At 39.9% G+C, this 16,955-nt stretch overlaps 1 protein-coding gene across 1 annotated transcript; it reads right to left on the bottom strand.

Moving 5' to 3' along the window:
* Positions 1 to 8,056: 8,056 nt before the first annotated feature.
* On the bottom strand, positions 8,057 to 16,676 carry LOC115360888 (ras-related and estrogen-regulated growth inhibitor-like protein). The gene is made up of 5 exons (XM_030054063.1): positions 16,582 to 16,676; positions 12,846 to 12,902; positions 12,380 to 12,453; positions 10,871 to 11,019; positions 8,057 to 9,200 (listed from the first exon to the last, which is right to left on the bottom strand). Exons 1-5 carry the CDS (start codon positions 16,631 to 16,633, stop codon positions 8,915 to 8,917), a joined length of 618 nt encoding a protein of 205 aa, XP_029909923.1. The 5' UTR covers positions 16,634 to 16,676; the 3' UTR covers positions 8,057 to 8,914.
* Between the last annotated feature and the right edge of the window lie 279 nt (positions 16,677 to 16,955).

Genomic DNA, 16,955 nt, shown 5'->3' with positions numbered 1-16,955 from the left:
AGCGCTACCACAAGAGATATAAATAAAAATATATCATAAACGGCAGTATGGTCAACATAAATTCGACTCTGATCACAGAAACACCAAATCCTGTTAGATGTTGTTATGATGGGAGATCTTAATCAATGTAGACTAACTAGCCAATAAGTTGGCTTTTGAATACTAAACACATTGCAAGTTATAAGGGTATATTTATAGATACCATAAGAGATATTTAAAAAAGTATATAGATTGGGTCATTATAACCTTTATATTGAGTGTTGAGTGCACAGACACATATAAGACTAGAAATAGCCTTTAAACTCACCTTTGAATGCTACCTGTAATACAATACAAGGCTATATTAAGAGATACTATAGAGGTTAAAAAAAGATATGATATGGTTGTTATAACTTTAATATTGAGCAGTGCAGACACATCATAAGTCCCTGTAGGATTATTATTATTATTGGACTACTTTAGTGATTTGCATTGAGGTTTTCCAGCTTCCCCAGTCCACAAACAACACTGCAACCCTGCTTGCAGATAGATCATCCGGCCTAAATCCTTCCTCATTAGGGCTGTGGCATAAACAACTGTTCTAACATGGCCCCTAGATTAGGTCACACTAATTAACCAGCACTATTGACTGACTGTTCCCTCATTATCCACCATCTCATCTGATCGTATAGGCCGTCAAGACAGCTAACGATCAACAGACTAATTAATCAGCTGATGAGGTGCAAGAGAAAGCTCTGGGTTTCCTCTTCATTTGCGAGACACATGGGAGCTAATTAGTTCAATTATTAATGCATCTAATTAAATAGCTTCTTTGGATAATCATTGTTAAAGTCCTGGCCTCCATCAGCTGTGGTGATAAATGGATCCGCAGTGCATTAGACCCTTCTTGTTCCTATTTTGACATACATCAGTACCGATGCAATGGATGGCGCGAACTGTACATTACAGGCTATTCACAGGCCGGGTCCATTAGGCTAATTGTGCTAAAAGCAGTCTGGGGCTGACATTAAAGGTGAGCGGGGGTAGCTGTGGTTATGGCTCTAATTAGCAGTCTGTGAAAATAGGAAGCCTTTTGGGCCATCTGCCGCGGCTGCCGTCATGTCCTCAGTGAAAAGGGCAGAGACAAATTTAGACGATGTTTTGTGGAAAGACTGTTTGTCACCTATAATGCCATCCCAAGCCGGGTCACGGGGTGCAGGTCTCATACAGTAACAGCTGAATTTAAACGAGGAAATGCCGGAGAAAAAAAACCCTGCAAGTAGTGACAGGCCTTATGGTTTAACATGTGAAAATGCACTGTGCTGTTTCTTGTTAGACTTGAAGGAGATTACCAATGTTACTAACCCTTTAATACTGTCTGCTTCTTGTTTATATTCCCCCTACTCATTTTCTAATGTTTGCCTTTTGTAATATTTTTTTCAGTCCTTAAACTCTGATTTTAAATAGCTTCAGAATAAGAGAAAACACGATTTTCCATATTGTAAGACAATGTATAGCTGTGGGTGCAGTGCTTAACTGCATCATTTTATACACATTCCCTGTTATTCAGCAGGACATATTATGATAAAGTTCAAACCCAGAGAAGAGACTCTGCCACATGTGAGTGTGGCAAAGTTGAAGATATATTTTCTTGTTAAAATACAAGATTTACAATGTAAAACTTAGCTTGCTGACAAAGATGCACCAAATAAATGGATGTGGATGTGCAACGAAGCTTGTGAGGCAATGTTTTTGAGACTTCCATGTCTTCCAGTGGGTGTCTGGTGATTGACAGTAATTAGAGTGTAAAGTAGGCTAACATGCGCACTGATATGCAAACACTTGACTCTGACACAATGAAACAATAATAAAACACAAAGGCTTCATTTTCGCTGTGATGGATTATCTAGCTCTGAGTAAGTAACTGGCACAGACATCCACAATCACTGATGATCTCACCATTAATCACTGCACAGTAGTACAGACATTAATGGTATTGAGCTGCTACTTTACCTGCAAAGAGGGTGGACAAGGTTGCTGGTTCTGATCCCTAGACTGGCTCAGGAAATCTGTGAGAGAAACACTTTCCCCTGCCACTGCAGCTACTGTCAGGATGTCTTAGAGCAAGGCATGCTCCAGTGAAGCTGCTCAGTGGTCAGCAGAGGAAGACTGTGGCTGCACCACCTGTAACGTGTGTCACTGTGTGAATGTGAAGCACAGTATTGCCAAGTTGGCAACTTTGCCAGATTCAGAGAGTTTTCAGAACCCCTTAGTGATTTAATTCCTCAAAAGAAACTCCAGACAAATCTTGCAACTTTTTCTGATCTTTGGGAGAGCATCTGTGTTCACACACTAATGCAATTTAGCAACAACATGATGTAACACTTACTGCCCCTAGCATGCTAACATGAGTCCAGTCTTCTGAGAGGGGACCACTGTGAGCCCCCTTCGCCAGTCCCACAGCTCCTCTGTGGGTCAGTCTCACGAGGACAGCCACAGTCCAGAGAACAGCTGCTCATTCACACTGCCAGAGCTGTAAAAGTGTAAATGAATGGTGCATACACAGTAAAATGTTCATAATGGCAATCAAAAATGATGATTTTGTTTTAATACTATATATTTGTTAATCATGCAGATCAGCCTGGTATGCAAATGATGATGTCATCTAGTGACTTCTAGCAACCTTTGAGACAGCCAATAGCCATTTCCTTACACAGGAGTTGCCAACACTGGTAAAGCAGGACAATTATGAAAAATCACATAGATCACCTGTTCATAGAGTTCTTAAAGGAAAAATTAAGTCAACCCATACAATCACACGGGTTGTTTGCAACCTTAAGGTTAAGGTTGCACAATGTCAGCTGACATTTGTATCTATTAACTAGGGGATTTGACCCAGGTTGACTGAGTGAAAGTTGTGTTGACTGACATACGCACCATCCTGCCATGCTCCTTACATGAACATGTCTTTCCTTTAATACTACATCACATTGTTTTTTTGCGATCAAATGTTCATTTTCATTTTCATTTTCATTTTCAAGTCAAGTCCAGCAGAAGTAGAGAAAAACAGTTGGCCCAAGATATAGAACGTGCCGTGGGATAAAACAGTGAAAGTATTGATGAAAACAATAACAATAAAATATATATATATATATATTACATTCATAACCTATAAAGACACATACACACATAACACAGACACATACAAACTCACAGGCATATGGACAAGACAGAGGGGAACTTGACATCTAGAGGCACTAAGGTGAGAGAGCTAGTGGCGAAATAAACTTACAGCATGTTTTTCAAAGAATCAGCGGCACTACGCCAGGTGTTAAGCGTGCTTTCATTAGCACCATTGATCCGAGCCGTTGAAAGCTCCATATAAATGACGTCCAGAAAGGAGAGAGTCCAAGATTGAATAGTCAGAGAGTGGGGTGGCTTCCAGAGAGTTGCAATCATTTTCTTGGCTGCTGTCAGTCCAGCAAAGATGACTCGCTTTTTAAGTTTAGAAATATTGAGGATTGACAGATCATTTAAAATCAACACACATATAGTTACAGGCACTGTTTCATGTAACAACTCAGATAGTTTGGATGCAACATTGCCCCAGAATCTTCCCACAGGAGGACAGTCCCAAAACATATGAATGTTTTGGGACTGTTGTTTTTTGACATTGTTTTTTTTTTTTTTTTTTTTACAGGATTGCTAGAGATGCAGAACTTTAAAATGTAACTATAGGTCATGATAATCTGCTGCACAAACACCCTGTGGGATAGTATTTTTTTCCCCAAAAACAAATGCAAATAGCTTAAAACAACTAAATAAATATGATACTTTAGCTGTGTGATGATGTCTTAAACTCCCATTTGCCTGAAAGTGGCTTTTCAGATATGTTTGTGGCCTTTTTCTGGTATAGCCCTATGCCATTTGCTGTGGGCCTGTTGTATGGCCGTGACCATCTGCAACCTGGGTTGTCGCTATCAAGTGTAGATAGGTAAGCAGCATCAGCAGCAACAGCAGAAAACAGCAAAAGAGGAAGGAATGGTGTAAACATGCAACAGAAGACATCAGCGTTGCTTTTTTTAATCGCAGATTGGCTGTGGAGGCTTCACCTCAGGCTCAGGCTAGATGCCGTTTCAAAGCAGGCCGTCCATCAAGATGAGTGACAAGTGTTGGGAATGTGTCCAAATGTGGGGGAGGAGGATACGGCCAACAATACATGCCTCAAGGTGAGAAGTTGCACATCTCTGCTTTAGTAAAAGTAGAGTGAACGTAGCGAAGATAAACATGAGTGATGCCACTGAAATGTGAAAAGTCTGGTGAAGGTCTTCAGTAAACTCTTATATGCAATTTTGTAATGGCTGGTTTTATCATTTGGTATCTCGGTAATTTCAAGAAGAAAGAAAGCAGCTGGAAACTATTGCTGCACAGAGTTAACTTTATGAAAAATGGAAGCAGATAACGAAAGCCAGTACTTAAGCTATCAACCCACGTTTACTTTCCTAACTTTAGCTTCTAAAACTCTTAATCCGAAGACGTACCATATTAACGCTATTTCTTATAACAGGTTTGGACATGCTGCGAGTTCAGAAATGGGATAAGGTCATGGGCACATTGTACAAACCCCAACATATTTTTTTCCCCTTGAAGTTTAAAGAACTGCCAGAAGTAGCTTTGTACACTGATCGCATTTGAGAATGGATCATTAAGTTGACAATCTGAAAAGCATAAATATGACTTTCATTTCAGAGATAAAGCAATCAAGCACTGTTTCCGGCATTTAAACTGTATTCAGTTCCTCTTTGCTCTGTTCTAAATGATAGAAGATCCCAAATTATTTCTTTTTTCTCTTCCCAGTTGAGCCACTTGTAAGAAACAAATACCCATCTTTTCAGTGTATAGGTCACCTGGATGCTCCGGAGAGGAGGCCTGAGTGTGACTCAGCAACAGATTCAGAATCATTTGCATTTGCCAAGTCTTTGTGGTATTGGTGCAGGAAGGTATCAGCAACTCACATAATACCATAAGTATTTGGTTCAGGGACAGAAGGACATCACATTTACTGCAAGGGAAGAGTACACAGCAGAGACTATTCATTTCACTCAGAGGTCTCATTCTTAAGTCTTTTTTAGAAAAATGTTGTCTTACTTTCAGTGCCCAGGTTTTTTTTTTTTTTTTTTTTTAAATGATTACACCCTCGAAAATGATTCCCTTAATTAAAGGGGTCAAGATACCTAGATAATTAAATTATACCCAATAATCAGTTTTGTTTATGTGCCAGTGCCTGTTTGAGGACAGTGTAGGTGTCACATTCTCCAGAGGATAGATGTCTCATTCTTGAATAAAACTCTTTGTATTCACATCCCACATCCAATCACTGTGTGCTCTCGGGCACTGTGACATACTGTGCACTGCATAAAAATATCCTCCATAGAAAGATATTTAGTCTTTCTTTGAGTTTTAACATCATGTTCCTTTTAAAAATAAGGGAATAATCTGCTATTAGGGTGGCATAATTCCACTTGCTTCCAAAGTAGCTTTGTCTGCTTCAAGAATTTTCTCAAACATCAAAGTCAGATTACCTCACAGGTATTTAGATAACATCACTCAGTTCAAGAAAATGCTTAATGGAAGTCAATTTGCATTGGAAATAAGTTCCACTTTTTGTAATGCTGTATATTAAGGTCCTTGACATAGGTGTTATTTAATAGGTAATAAAGCCCTTATAAGCCCTTTAAAAGCTGCTTACAAACATTTGTAGGATGCTTCCACATCTGGAATCTGTTCTACATGTGGTCACAATTAAGCTGTTAACAAGTATAAAGAATTTATTATCCTTGTTTGCAGTTACCAGATCTAGAGCAAGAACAAGTTTTATTAAAGATAATATATATATATATTAATGGTTAGCTATGCTGACTATGCTAGCTTCCATGGAATTAGCACAACATGAGGTGAAGGTTAAACATAGTTAAACCTAACCTTTTCCTAACCTTAACCTCAAGTGTCATAGTTAAAACTGCTATTGCCTTCATATGCTATTATTAATACACTTAAATAGTCTTATTAACACTTAGCAATGTTAGTAAGCATCTTATAGGACTTATGAGGCTACTTATTACCTATTATATGATGATTATTACAAGGACCTTAATATAATGTGTTACCCCACCTTTTAAAGAAAATTGAGGATGTTACGATTCAGTGTCGAACTTGGTGAGATATTCACGGCAGACTAGGTTGCAGCCATAGAGAGGGATGAGGTATCTGATGTTTTAGAGAAGCTGCTGCTGGTCCTCAGTGGGTCCATTTCAGTGGCGGTTCAACTCTTTGGAAGTCATCCAATCCCTTGTCAGTCTGACTAAGCTGTGGAGTTTTAGATTGGAGTGGGGATGTGCTCACCAGCTGTGAGATTAAGGGGAACTGATCGATGGCCTTTCTGATTGGCTCTCGCGGCGTCCCAGCAGCATCCAATCCCCTTGGTCGGATGGTTGTCTTCAGCTGAGCCAAAACCAATTCCTCCTCCACACAGGGGCCAAATAAGATCACTGACCTGAAGCTACAAGGCCATGCTTGGAGGTTCTGTCTCCATCCGTCTCCACTCTTCATTTCGCTGGAAGAAATGAGACAGACAGAGGCGAAGGAAGGAGAGAGATGAAACGATTGTGAGGGAAAGCATGGAATCAAACTGAAGGTTATATGAAGTGCATTTTACAGGGTCACAGATTTGCACTGTATGTAGAACAGAATTTAAAGTGGCAATCTGTGAGTGTTTTGTTTTGTCTCAGTGATACCTTTGCTGCAGAGCTTCCATTGCTGTGATGTTCCCATGCAGATATCACTTGTCACTCAATAAGTGCCGTAACGTCTTTTTCTTTAGATTTTCTGTTGATGCAGTTACTGTTTCTATAGAATTCAGCCTTTTGTGGCTATCGCTGCTCATGCTAACCAATCAGGTCTTATGTATACATACCAAACAAACTGCTGCTGCTGGATCACTTCCTTCATTACGTCACTTACTTTGTGAGGAAGTGATGCAGGATTTTTCCAAGGAAAAGCTGACCTGACCAGCAAATGTACAGTTTTTTTTAACTGAATCACCGGGATAGAAACCTGTTAACTGATTTACATGAAAATAACAAGGATTATTACTTTAAAAATTATAAATACATCATTCAAGATGTTATTTTTAGTTACATTAAAGGGTGTCTCTGTGTGTGTTTGTGTGTGTGTGTGTCTGCATGTCTGCTCTGTCTAAGAGGGCAGCAGATGAGGTTCTCACCAGTCTTCGCAGTCACAACACAGAGCTGAACAAAACACTAATTATATTCATGACTGTGACTGAAAAGAAGACTCACCTTTCCTTTATGCTGTAACACTAATTGAAATTACTTTTAGTTTGTTTCAATGGAGCCTGCACAACAGCAGTGCTTCCTGCATGTTCTTTAACAAATAATACCAACAGGATGTGTAAAGGATGTACCAAGGAACCAGTTTTATCTAATTTACTTCTGATTAGCTTACACTGCCTCACAGGTTTTATATTATTATTCAGGACAATGTTTGTAAAATTGTCCAGTTGGGGAAATGCATGCTTTATGTGATCCTAAAATAAACTGATTTTAAAATATGCTGTTGCATATCAAAGACGTTTATGCATAAAGATACAACTTACAGCCACACATGGATTTTTCAGGTCCACAGTTTTCCCATTTTGTTTTCATTCGCCTTCTACCTCTAGTGTATCACACCTGATTCAGTATGAAATATGGCAGAAATCATTAAGAGGAAAGAAAAAGAGCATCCTGCAAAGCACAAGAGGCAACATATTTGGATAACAGTGATGCCATCTAGTGGGAGCCTCGGGAACATTTCCGTGTTTTGAACGGCCAAAAAAAAAAAAAAAAAGACCATGTAATGGTGTGTTTCTCACTTTCCACGCAATCCTGCTCTTTTTGGCCATTACACACAGGAAATACCGCCTTACAGACGGCTTTAGAGGAATGCCTTCTGTCACGGTCATCTTATGAAAATATTATTTAGCTCAGAGCATAACAGCAGCCCCTGTTAAGTTTTATTAAGTCATGTTTAACTTTAATTTCCTCTGGAATAGCTTATGTTTTTACAGTATTTACAGAGGGAACATTCATTGACAGAAAGGTATTGCATACATGAAAATATTTTTCATGGTTACGTGATACATTCTGTCTTTACAGCTTCATGGTTACATAACTGAATTTGAGAGGAACAACTGCATTGCATTTTTAAAGAATTAAAACTCTTCTCCCCTCTTTTTTGGTTTTCATGTTTGAATTACTTGAGTGTTCTCACTTGATATCCGTCAGTTCTTCTGAATCTTTGAAAAGACAGAATAGATGAATGAATTGTGCAACATATCAACAAAAGTACACCAGACACAGTAAATGACACTAAAAAACTGAACATTTTTCTACTTGAAGAGTAAGACTCTATATGAAAACATGAGGAGTGATAGACGATGTGAGATAATATAATGTACATGTTGTATTGTCAAACAGAAACAGTTTGACTCACAATGACTTGCATTATCAAGAAAAAACATTTTCGAAAACTCTAATTAAAGCAGTGAGAAAATGCCTTTTAAGACTGTCCAGGTAATGTAATATCATACAATGTAATGGTATGAAGGGTAACACTAAAAAAGTTTAAAAAAACAACAAAAAAAAATGTACAGGATTTGCCCATCTTGAATATTTGGGAGCTGGAATGGGAGCGTCTCACATGGTCTGAGAAGAGTGATATATCAACCAAGCTGCTCGCAGAGTGAACACAGCATTAATGTTAGGACAGCTTTGTATGTGCATGTAATCTATACATGGCATGCTAAGTCTTGGCCAGCTGCATCTGGTTTGGGTGCATGTCCACAAGACCCCGGTTCAGCCAGTCAGTGAAACCATCACACAGACTTCCTCCTCTTCCCAAAGACATTGTTGATGAGCTTGGCCATAGACTTGGAGCCGCTGTAGCGGCGGCGGTCGGCCCTGTACTTCAGGTGCTCCATCACCTGCCGAATGAGCTGGGTGAAAAGATTGGCAATGTCCTGGTAGCTCTCAGCCGCTGAGACTTCCTGGAAGTGACATCTGTTCTCCTGTGCCAGGCAGCGGGCCTCCTCCTCACGGACCTGCCGGGCGTGGCACAGGTCCTGCTTGTTGCCCACCAGACAGACCGGCACCTCCATGTCTCTGCAGCACACAGATCAGTGCCTTGTGATCAGTGAGGAGTTGTGAAATTTGAATTTAAAGTTTACAGTTTTTCACTCTTACAACTGGCAGATGTGGAGCTAAGGCAAAAAGCTCTGAGATGTAGGCCTGCATAAAAACCATCCTATGTAAACCATTATAGCCACTTCTTATTTACTCAGCTCTGATCAAGGTGTATGGTTAGCTATTTAAACCTATTTATATTGTGTTTATATCACTCTAATTCATGTACAGCCTCTGTTTTTTTTCTCCTTGCAATGTTCAAACTACTGAGAACAATGTAACACTCACTAGAAATCTATTTTTACTACCACCAAAGGAGTTGATTTGCCACATTCTGTCTGTTTGTCTGTTAGTGTGATCCCTCAAAAATATATGAATGGAATTCATTTTGAAAATTTTGTGCAGAGGTTGGTTCAAGAGGTCATGAGGTGTGATAAGCAGCTAAAATGCTCAATAATATTGAAGAGGTACACCCCATTCACAGTTTCAGGTATTGGAATAAAATGTGTGTGTCCTCTTATGTAAAACTTTCATCCTTATATCACCTTTATAGCTTCCAATTTGTGTAATCACTCTGTTTCCAACGGAGAACCATATGCATACTGTGCAGAAAAGAGGTCTAGGTCCCAAAATGTTATTTTTTATATACCATTTATGATTTTTATATGTCCTACTACACCTAATACATTACTTTCGTTAATATGCACATTTTAAAAGAAATTCCTTGCACATGCAAAGTGATTGCTTCCTGAGTGTAAAGGGACATTTAATTTCCATAACAAATACAAGTGAGTCCAGGGATAGAAATCCAAAGTTATTTTCCAGCCCTTATCACCATCATGAATCACCAGTGTCAACATCTAGATTCATACCTGCATACTTCTCAGTGACTAAATAAATCTCTTCCCTCTACAGTATCAGGGTGCCTTGGCATGTGACATGACAGGCAGCTTGATGGATATGGTTGGCCCATTTTTCTGCAGACCAAATCTACTGGATGTCTGCAGGCTCGAAGTGAATCCCTCACTCTTTATCATTAATCATTTATCACTTTTCATTTGTCAGACCCTGTCAGGACTTCCAGCATTCCTCACATGCAAGCCTGCGTCAGGATTCCTGTTCAGTATCACAGAAAGTAGGGCAAGGATCTGTTTTGCATTGTTGTTTACAGCAGGCCTGGTAAACTAGTTAAATTTGGAGCATTTCATCACTGTAAGGTGAGAATATAATTTTTCTCCTTTTAACTACAACCAAAAGATCAAATAGTCCTCTATGGCATGAGAGACGTCGGCCATGCCCAGGCTTCTGAAACCTTTTCAAAACCCATTGGTTAAACTTTAAAATACATGGTTGTCAACCTGAAAACAAACAGGTTTTCATCTGACAGCAGCTTTTTGTTTTGGGGGTTTATAGCATCATGGCACATAGATAGTGTCAGGCATGTTTTCAATCATAAAGAAGTATGCTAACTTGCTTTTAAAATGCATTTCTGTCATTGTCTAGACTTTCTTACCACAGAAATTACATTATAGCATGCAAGTTATCACAATGCAAACAAACTTGGTCCAGCCAAAGCTGTGATCTACAAACTTTGTTCCCCAGCCTCTGTTCACTATCTAGAAAATGCCCCTAATTGCGATGCTGCTAACCCTTTGCAGTTGTCCATGCGTGCCTCTCGAATCTGTCGCAGGATGTTCTTGGCATTGATGAAGGATGTCCGGTCACTGATGTTGTACACCACCACGAAACCGTCTGCCCAGTCCACCGGCTCCTCCAGTATACACCTGGCCTCCGAGCTCTGCCAAGGACAACAAATGCTTTTATTTTGAAAACCAGCAAGGCAAGATTTAATACCATAATCCACTGTATGTGTATGGTTTCTCTTCACAACAACAGACACAACCGCACAGAAATACTGGAAGCAAGTGCCCGTTGCACTTCTATGCAACTAAGTAGCATTAAGAAAAATAGAAAAGAATTGCAGATTTCATTTTAGGGACATGGTGTTGATAACAGAGAGAGGTGTAGAAAGACTTTCCTGGAGGAAAAGATAGATAGACTGAAAGATAGTTAGATGTAACCTCCTGACTGCCATACCAGTAGTGTTGTTTGTTCCTTCTGGTTGCTTCTATTCATAGGGATATTTTTATCTTTCATGCATCATTTTTCAGTGTAACAGCTTAACCTCCACTAGCAGCATTTCTGATTTCCATTCTTACTGCACTGTAATCATTCCACCTCATTCATAGCCATGAATGTGTGACTAAGGTGAAGAATTAAGACCACGATTACAATTACGAAGATAATTCCATCCAGGCCTATTTTTATCAATGTCCTTGCTGCCCTGAGTGACATTAGTTACGTGTGTAGGGCCAGAATAGGACTCAAGTTCAAGTGACCTTCAGAAGAAAAAAACAGGACAGGAAGGACAAGAGGCCCAAGCACATGTCTGAGCCCTGTGACGCCAGTGCCTCAGAGCTGTAAAAAAAAAAAATCCACTTGTCCCTGCCTCAGCGTCTTTCTCTTTACAAACTCCATAGTTTCTTTATGCTTTCCAGCTCATAAATGAAGAAGGCAAGGCCATAGAGTCACTGTAGCATTCCTTACAAGAGGGCAGGCTTACAGTGAGCTTAACCAAGGAGGACAATGACCGGCCCCTTTTCTCCTGCGCCTCAGGGCATTCTAATAAAACACTAACTTTGTAGAAAAAGGCCTCTCGGGTCTTTGGTCTCGTTGAGGGAGAGGTAAGCAGGTTATATGGCTCTCTCTTTCAAAGGGACAGCCATCGGCACACATTGCCTCGGGTTACTCTCATAAATCCCTTTGGATCCCCAACTTTAAGGGTTGCACAGATCGAACACGTGCCTGCCCAAGGTAAATATCTGACTAGAGTTCAGTCGAGGTCACAGGTGTGCTGCTTCCCGAGCTTACTGAAGTCACACCAATGTTTCCAATGCGGGAACTGTCATGTTTCCACTTCAGCTGAATCATGACATGGTCTTTTGTGGGTTGAGAACATTATTTCACCCTTGAGATCGTACCAGCAGAGATCAGTCCATTACAGGGCTAACACAGGTAGATAGACACCCACTCATACTCATATTTGTATCAATGGGCAATATCCTCTACTACATCCATGTATTATTGATATGTTGTACCTGAGAGCATGGGTCAAAGACCTCCAGGTTCAACTGTCTGCCATCAATTGACAGTCTTTTATGGTACAGGGAATCTGGAATAAAGGGGGTGAAAAAGCACAATAGAATAAATATTAAAAAAAAAAAAAAAATAACACTAAAATGCTGAAAATTCTACATTACTCTAAATTATTATGTGTGATTTTTTTTGTTTTGTTTTCTGTCATGTGTTATTGCAGTATATATTTATGTATGCTACTTAAATTTCAATGATTTCTTTATTTGTCATTCAACAGTGGTAGCATTTTGCTTGGGTACAAAGTACAGTATGCACCACTAATAGATGAAATGGTGCTGACATATCTGAAGACGTTGGCGCTCAAGACTTAATATCCACCGTCACTGTGGGTAAATTTTGCTCTCCAGGACCAACAGCGGGCCCTCAGTGACCCAGCAGCGCCATTTTGTCAAGTCTGGAAACACTCACTGGCGTTGGAGGCATATTCACCGATGAAGCGCCTGGTCAGGAACCGCACAAGGACAGCTGGAGGAAACAGACGAAATGAAAAACAACAAAATGAATCATGGCTTCATTACACTCTCATCCCTTGCAGGTGGCAGTGTTGGGAAAAATGACTCTCATTCAGTCCCGCAGGCGCAGCGCAGGGAGCCAGCAGCCTGGGATTGGACGGGTGAAACTGTAACCTCACATGAAAGGGCTGCCTGGTTTTGCTCCAAGGAATGGTGTGCATATTTGGCAAGCTAAATGGTTATATTTCTTCTTCCCTTCCAGACTATAAGGAACACATTAGACTGACTGTGTGAGGCGATAGAGTTTTGGGGCCCACAGACAATCAGTTTCAATTAAGGGCTGAGGTTTTGTTTCACAGCTTAACTGCTGAGCTCTGGAGGTTTGTGGCCCAGTGGTACAGTAATAATTATGGGCCTTTGGACAGCTAGACAGGAGTTACACTCAGACACACACACAGAGCGGGTGCAGTGGCATGTGCAGACACATATATGCACATGTAAATGCAGTCAATCTAATATGCAGGATGTTAAAAGATACACAGCAATTCACTTTGGGTCTCTTACAAACATAAACACAGCAAAGCTAAAAATAAATATAAAAAAAAAATAAACACTTACATTCACATGCATACACTGACGCACACTCAGAACAATCTGAGTCTCCTTTACACTCAAAAAGAAATATACACAAAGAACAACAAACAGCAGAAAAGCACAAGAAATGGACACATGTGCACATACACACAGAGACACAACCTCCAGAGGCTATTGGATCTTCAGAGTAACAGCACTGCCAGGCAGAGGGAATGGGGACGCCCCATTGTTTTATTAAGCACTTACACAGAGCAGAGCCAGCCGCTCTTAACCACCACCACAGAGACTGAACACTGATATGCAACAGGACACCGTTCAGTCACAAGGCTTGTATAACTTCCCCCTCTGTGTTGTTTTAGGCAGCATTTTCTCATTTAGCTTCAAAATACTATCTCGGCTTTGTTTGACCATATAGGTCTACAGTATGACAAAGCCTGGAATATATGTCTGTTTTACTTATTACAAAACGCAAACAAAGTGTAATTATGACACATTGGCAGTGTTCACATCAAAGGCTCAGCCAGTGCAGAAAGAAAAGGATGTCTTCAATCCATCAGTCACTAACTAGGCCAGTGATGGTGCATTGGTGTTTTAATCATTTGAGATAATTACAGATTTGGCTGTGTTTAATAATGCAACATGATTTGAAGGCTTGGCATATTGTGAACACCACTGAAATGACCCCCAAAAAGGTAAAATCACAAAAATGATGGATGAGCAAAATCTATTTTCCTTTCTCCGGCCTTGAAATCAGTTTCACAACTGGCAGAATGGAGTTTTAGTTGTAAGATTCCTTTATTTGTCATTGTACAACAGGGCACACTCTCTCCAGTGAAGGACTATACCAATAAAAACCTATTTTTGTCTTTTTTCTTTCTTTCTTTCTTTTTTTGTCAAATGATTGTTGACAAGCATTTGGCAAAGGTGGAGCTGCTGTGGAGGCAGAAATAATCTTGCTGAGTTAAATCTGAATTCTGTTTGGTTATTGTGCATATGAGTGAAAAAACAGAGTCAGAGCATGTCCAACAAAGCAGGCTGTGACCCTGACTGAGGAGTGCAGCAGAATTTATACAGTGAAGCAAACAATGCCTGCTGGCCTTGGTGCAGAGATAACTTGTTGCAGGGAGTGAAAGGGACATTGCGAAATTAAGATGATAAAACTTTAACAAAGATGAGACTATAAGGTAAAATATGCAAAAGTCAGACTAGGATCAGCACAATAATTGTAATCCCAAGTCCCTCCATGATTCTGCAATAGCAAAATTTGCAGAAACCTACAATTTTGTCCAGTCACTACAATGTCCATTCATAATACGGCTGTTATCACTTTGGAAACGCTTTTGTATGTGGCCTATTTTTCTGTTGCTTTTGAATGATTTCTTTGACAGGCACCACAGAAAACATAAGTTTTTCCATTGCTTTGAAGTTTCATATTGACATTCTCACAACATAAATGAGTTTGAATGAAGCTGTTTGATTTTATGATGAGGTTTATACTTACTGTTTGGTTTGTCCACTTTAGTATTTTATATCTTGTTACCAAAAAAACTTCCAAAAACCTCTTCAAATTCCGACAGGGACTGGTTAGCTACTAAATGGTAACAATTAAGTGCTTGAAAGTGATACTACAAATACCACTAATAATAACAATAATCATCATCATCATCAAAGTAATAAATGCTAAAACTACCAACCCAACCCTACAGTCCAAACTGTTGTGAAAGTAACGGGATCAGGTAAGGGGCAGTTATTTATTTAATTTATCATAGCTCGTGAGCTATGATCAATGAGGGGAAAATCAATAATGTGCGCCTGTGAATGTCAACCTTCCTTTGAGAGAATGGTCAAAAGAAGGTTCATACAGAAACACAGAGCAGTTAATTACCGGTGGCTCATGGTATTGCTGTTTGTGGTATTAGGTGATGTTATCATCCAGTCCAAGTGTGAATAAAGGGCCTGTTGAGATTGGAAGGTTGCCAGTTCAAATCCCCGGAGCTCGTGGAAACATCTGGGCAGAGAAAGTGAACGAGTAACATTTTGCTCTAACTCAATAACTACTGCCAAACTGCCCTTGAACAATGAGACGCTTAACCCCCAGCTGTATAAAACTATTATTCATTCACAGCTCTCAGGTCTGACTGTGGAACAAGGGGCTGCTGCAAAAGAAGAGCCATGTTCGGTCAACTCTCTCTGGATAAAGGACGGGCAAACAAAGGTGTAATATTACATACTGTATCACAAGCCTATCCAAATTTCCTCATCATCTTTGCTCTTCAGTATAGTGTTTTGTGCTTTTCAAGGTATGTTTCTAGGCAATCACAAGTTAATGTAAAAGATGTAATACATTTTCAGGGAGTGAAGTTAAACAAAATTTCCTTTTTCCCTTGACACCTGGAGCTCAGCATACAGTTATTTACTTGTTTACCAACTAACTCGGTGGTGGTAATCTCTGATAAGGCTGTGTCTTACCAACTGTATAAGGATATGATAGTAATATACCCAGACCTGTGGTACAGTTAGTATTCACCAAAAATAGTCTTAGCCTCAGAAGGGAGGGGGCTCCACATAAAGACAAGCTGATTGTCAGGTAGACTGCCAAACACAGAAGAAGTTTTGTGTAGGCTTGTCTAAATGCTCTTGCACAATGTAATTGTTGTAACTGGCAAACCCAGCTTATCTGGTCCAATCAGGTTAAAAGTAACTAATATTTATTTACAGTAAGTAGTCAGGTGTGCCATCCACCAAATATTTCCTAATAATCATCCTCTCAGCTATCATAAGACACAATACAGGATGTAAACAGAAATTTAAACCATACAATATGTATTGTACCAAATTTGAAAACCTAAAGTCGTAAAGGAAATGCCTTTACTGATAGTTTACTAAGCTCAGAAATTATTTATTACTAAAGCAAAGAAACAGAAACTGTTGGATTCTGTTCAATATTAACAAATTTCCCAACCTTGGGATAATGCACAAAGAGTTTGGCTCCATCATTTGAAAATGCCAAATCGACTTTTGCAAGCTGACTTTTTTGTTTTTGTTCTTGTTTTTTGAAATGGGCACTTAAATGTCATTAACCCTTGTTAGCCACTCACCTGATTTCCCGGCCCCCTCGCTCCCCAGCAGGGCCAGCTTGATGTCGTTCATGCCTGGGCTCTGTCAGGTCCTCAGATGGCACTCGGGCTCTGTGTTGTGTCTGGGCTCTGGGTTGTAGCGTCAGCACACTTAATACTCCTTAAGGTCTGGACAGTGGCAGGATGGAAATGCAGGACTGCCCCCTCTTTTCCTTCAAAAGGTTGCTTCACTTTTTAAAGCCAGAGGGAGAGAAGCGGGGGAAAACAAACGCCCCCTCCTCTCTCTTTCTTTCTTTTTTTTCTCTTTTCTGTCTTAGCAGTAAGTGCTCTCTATGCCTCACCCTCCCCTCCCTTTCCCCTTTGTATTTCCTTTCTCCAACACCCATCTCTCTTCT

This window comes from Myripristis murdjan, chromosome 6 (assembly GCF_902150065.1).
Source record: "Myripristis murdjan chromosome 6, fMyrMur1.1, whole genome shotgun sequence".
In the NCBI taxonomy this organism is placed as follows: domain Eukaryota; kingdom Metazoa; phylum Chordata; class Actinopteri; order Holocentriformes; family Holocentridae; genus Myripristis; species Myripristis murdjan.
This window is presented reverse-complemented; position numbering and strand designations above follow the sequence as displayed.

Coding starts and splice junctions, on each gene's coding strand:
- LOC115360888 (XM_030054063.1), bottom strand. CDS start 16,633: ATGAACGACATCAAGCTGGCCCTGCTGGGGAGCGAGGGGGCCGGGAAA. Junction 12,903..16,581: donor CGAGGGGGCCGGGAAATCAG/GTGAGTGGCTAA, acceptor TGTTTCCTCCAG/CTGTCCTTGTGCGGTTCCTG. Junction 11,020..12,379: donor TCTTTGACCCATGCTCTCAG/GTACAACATATC, acceptor TGTCCTTGGCAG/AGCTCGGAGGCCAGGTGTAT.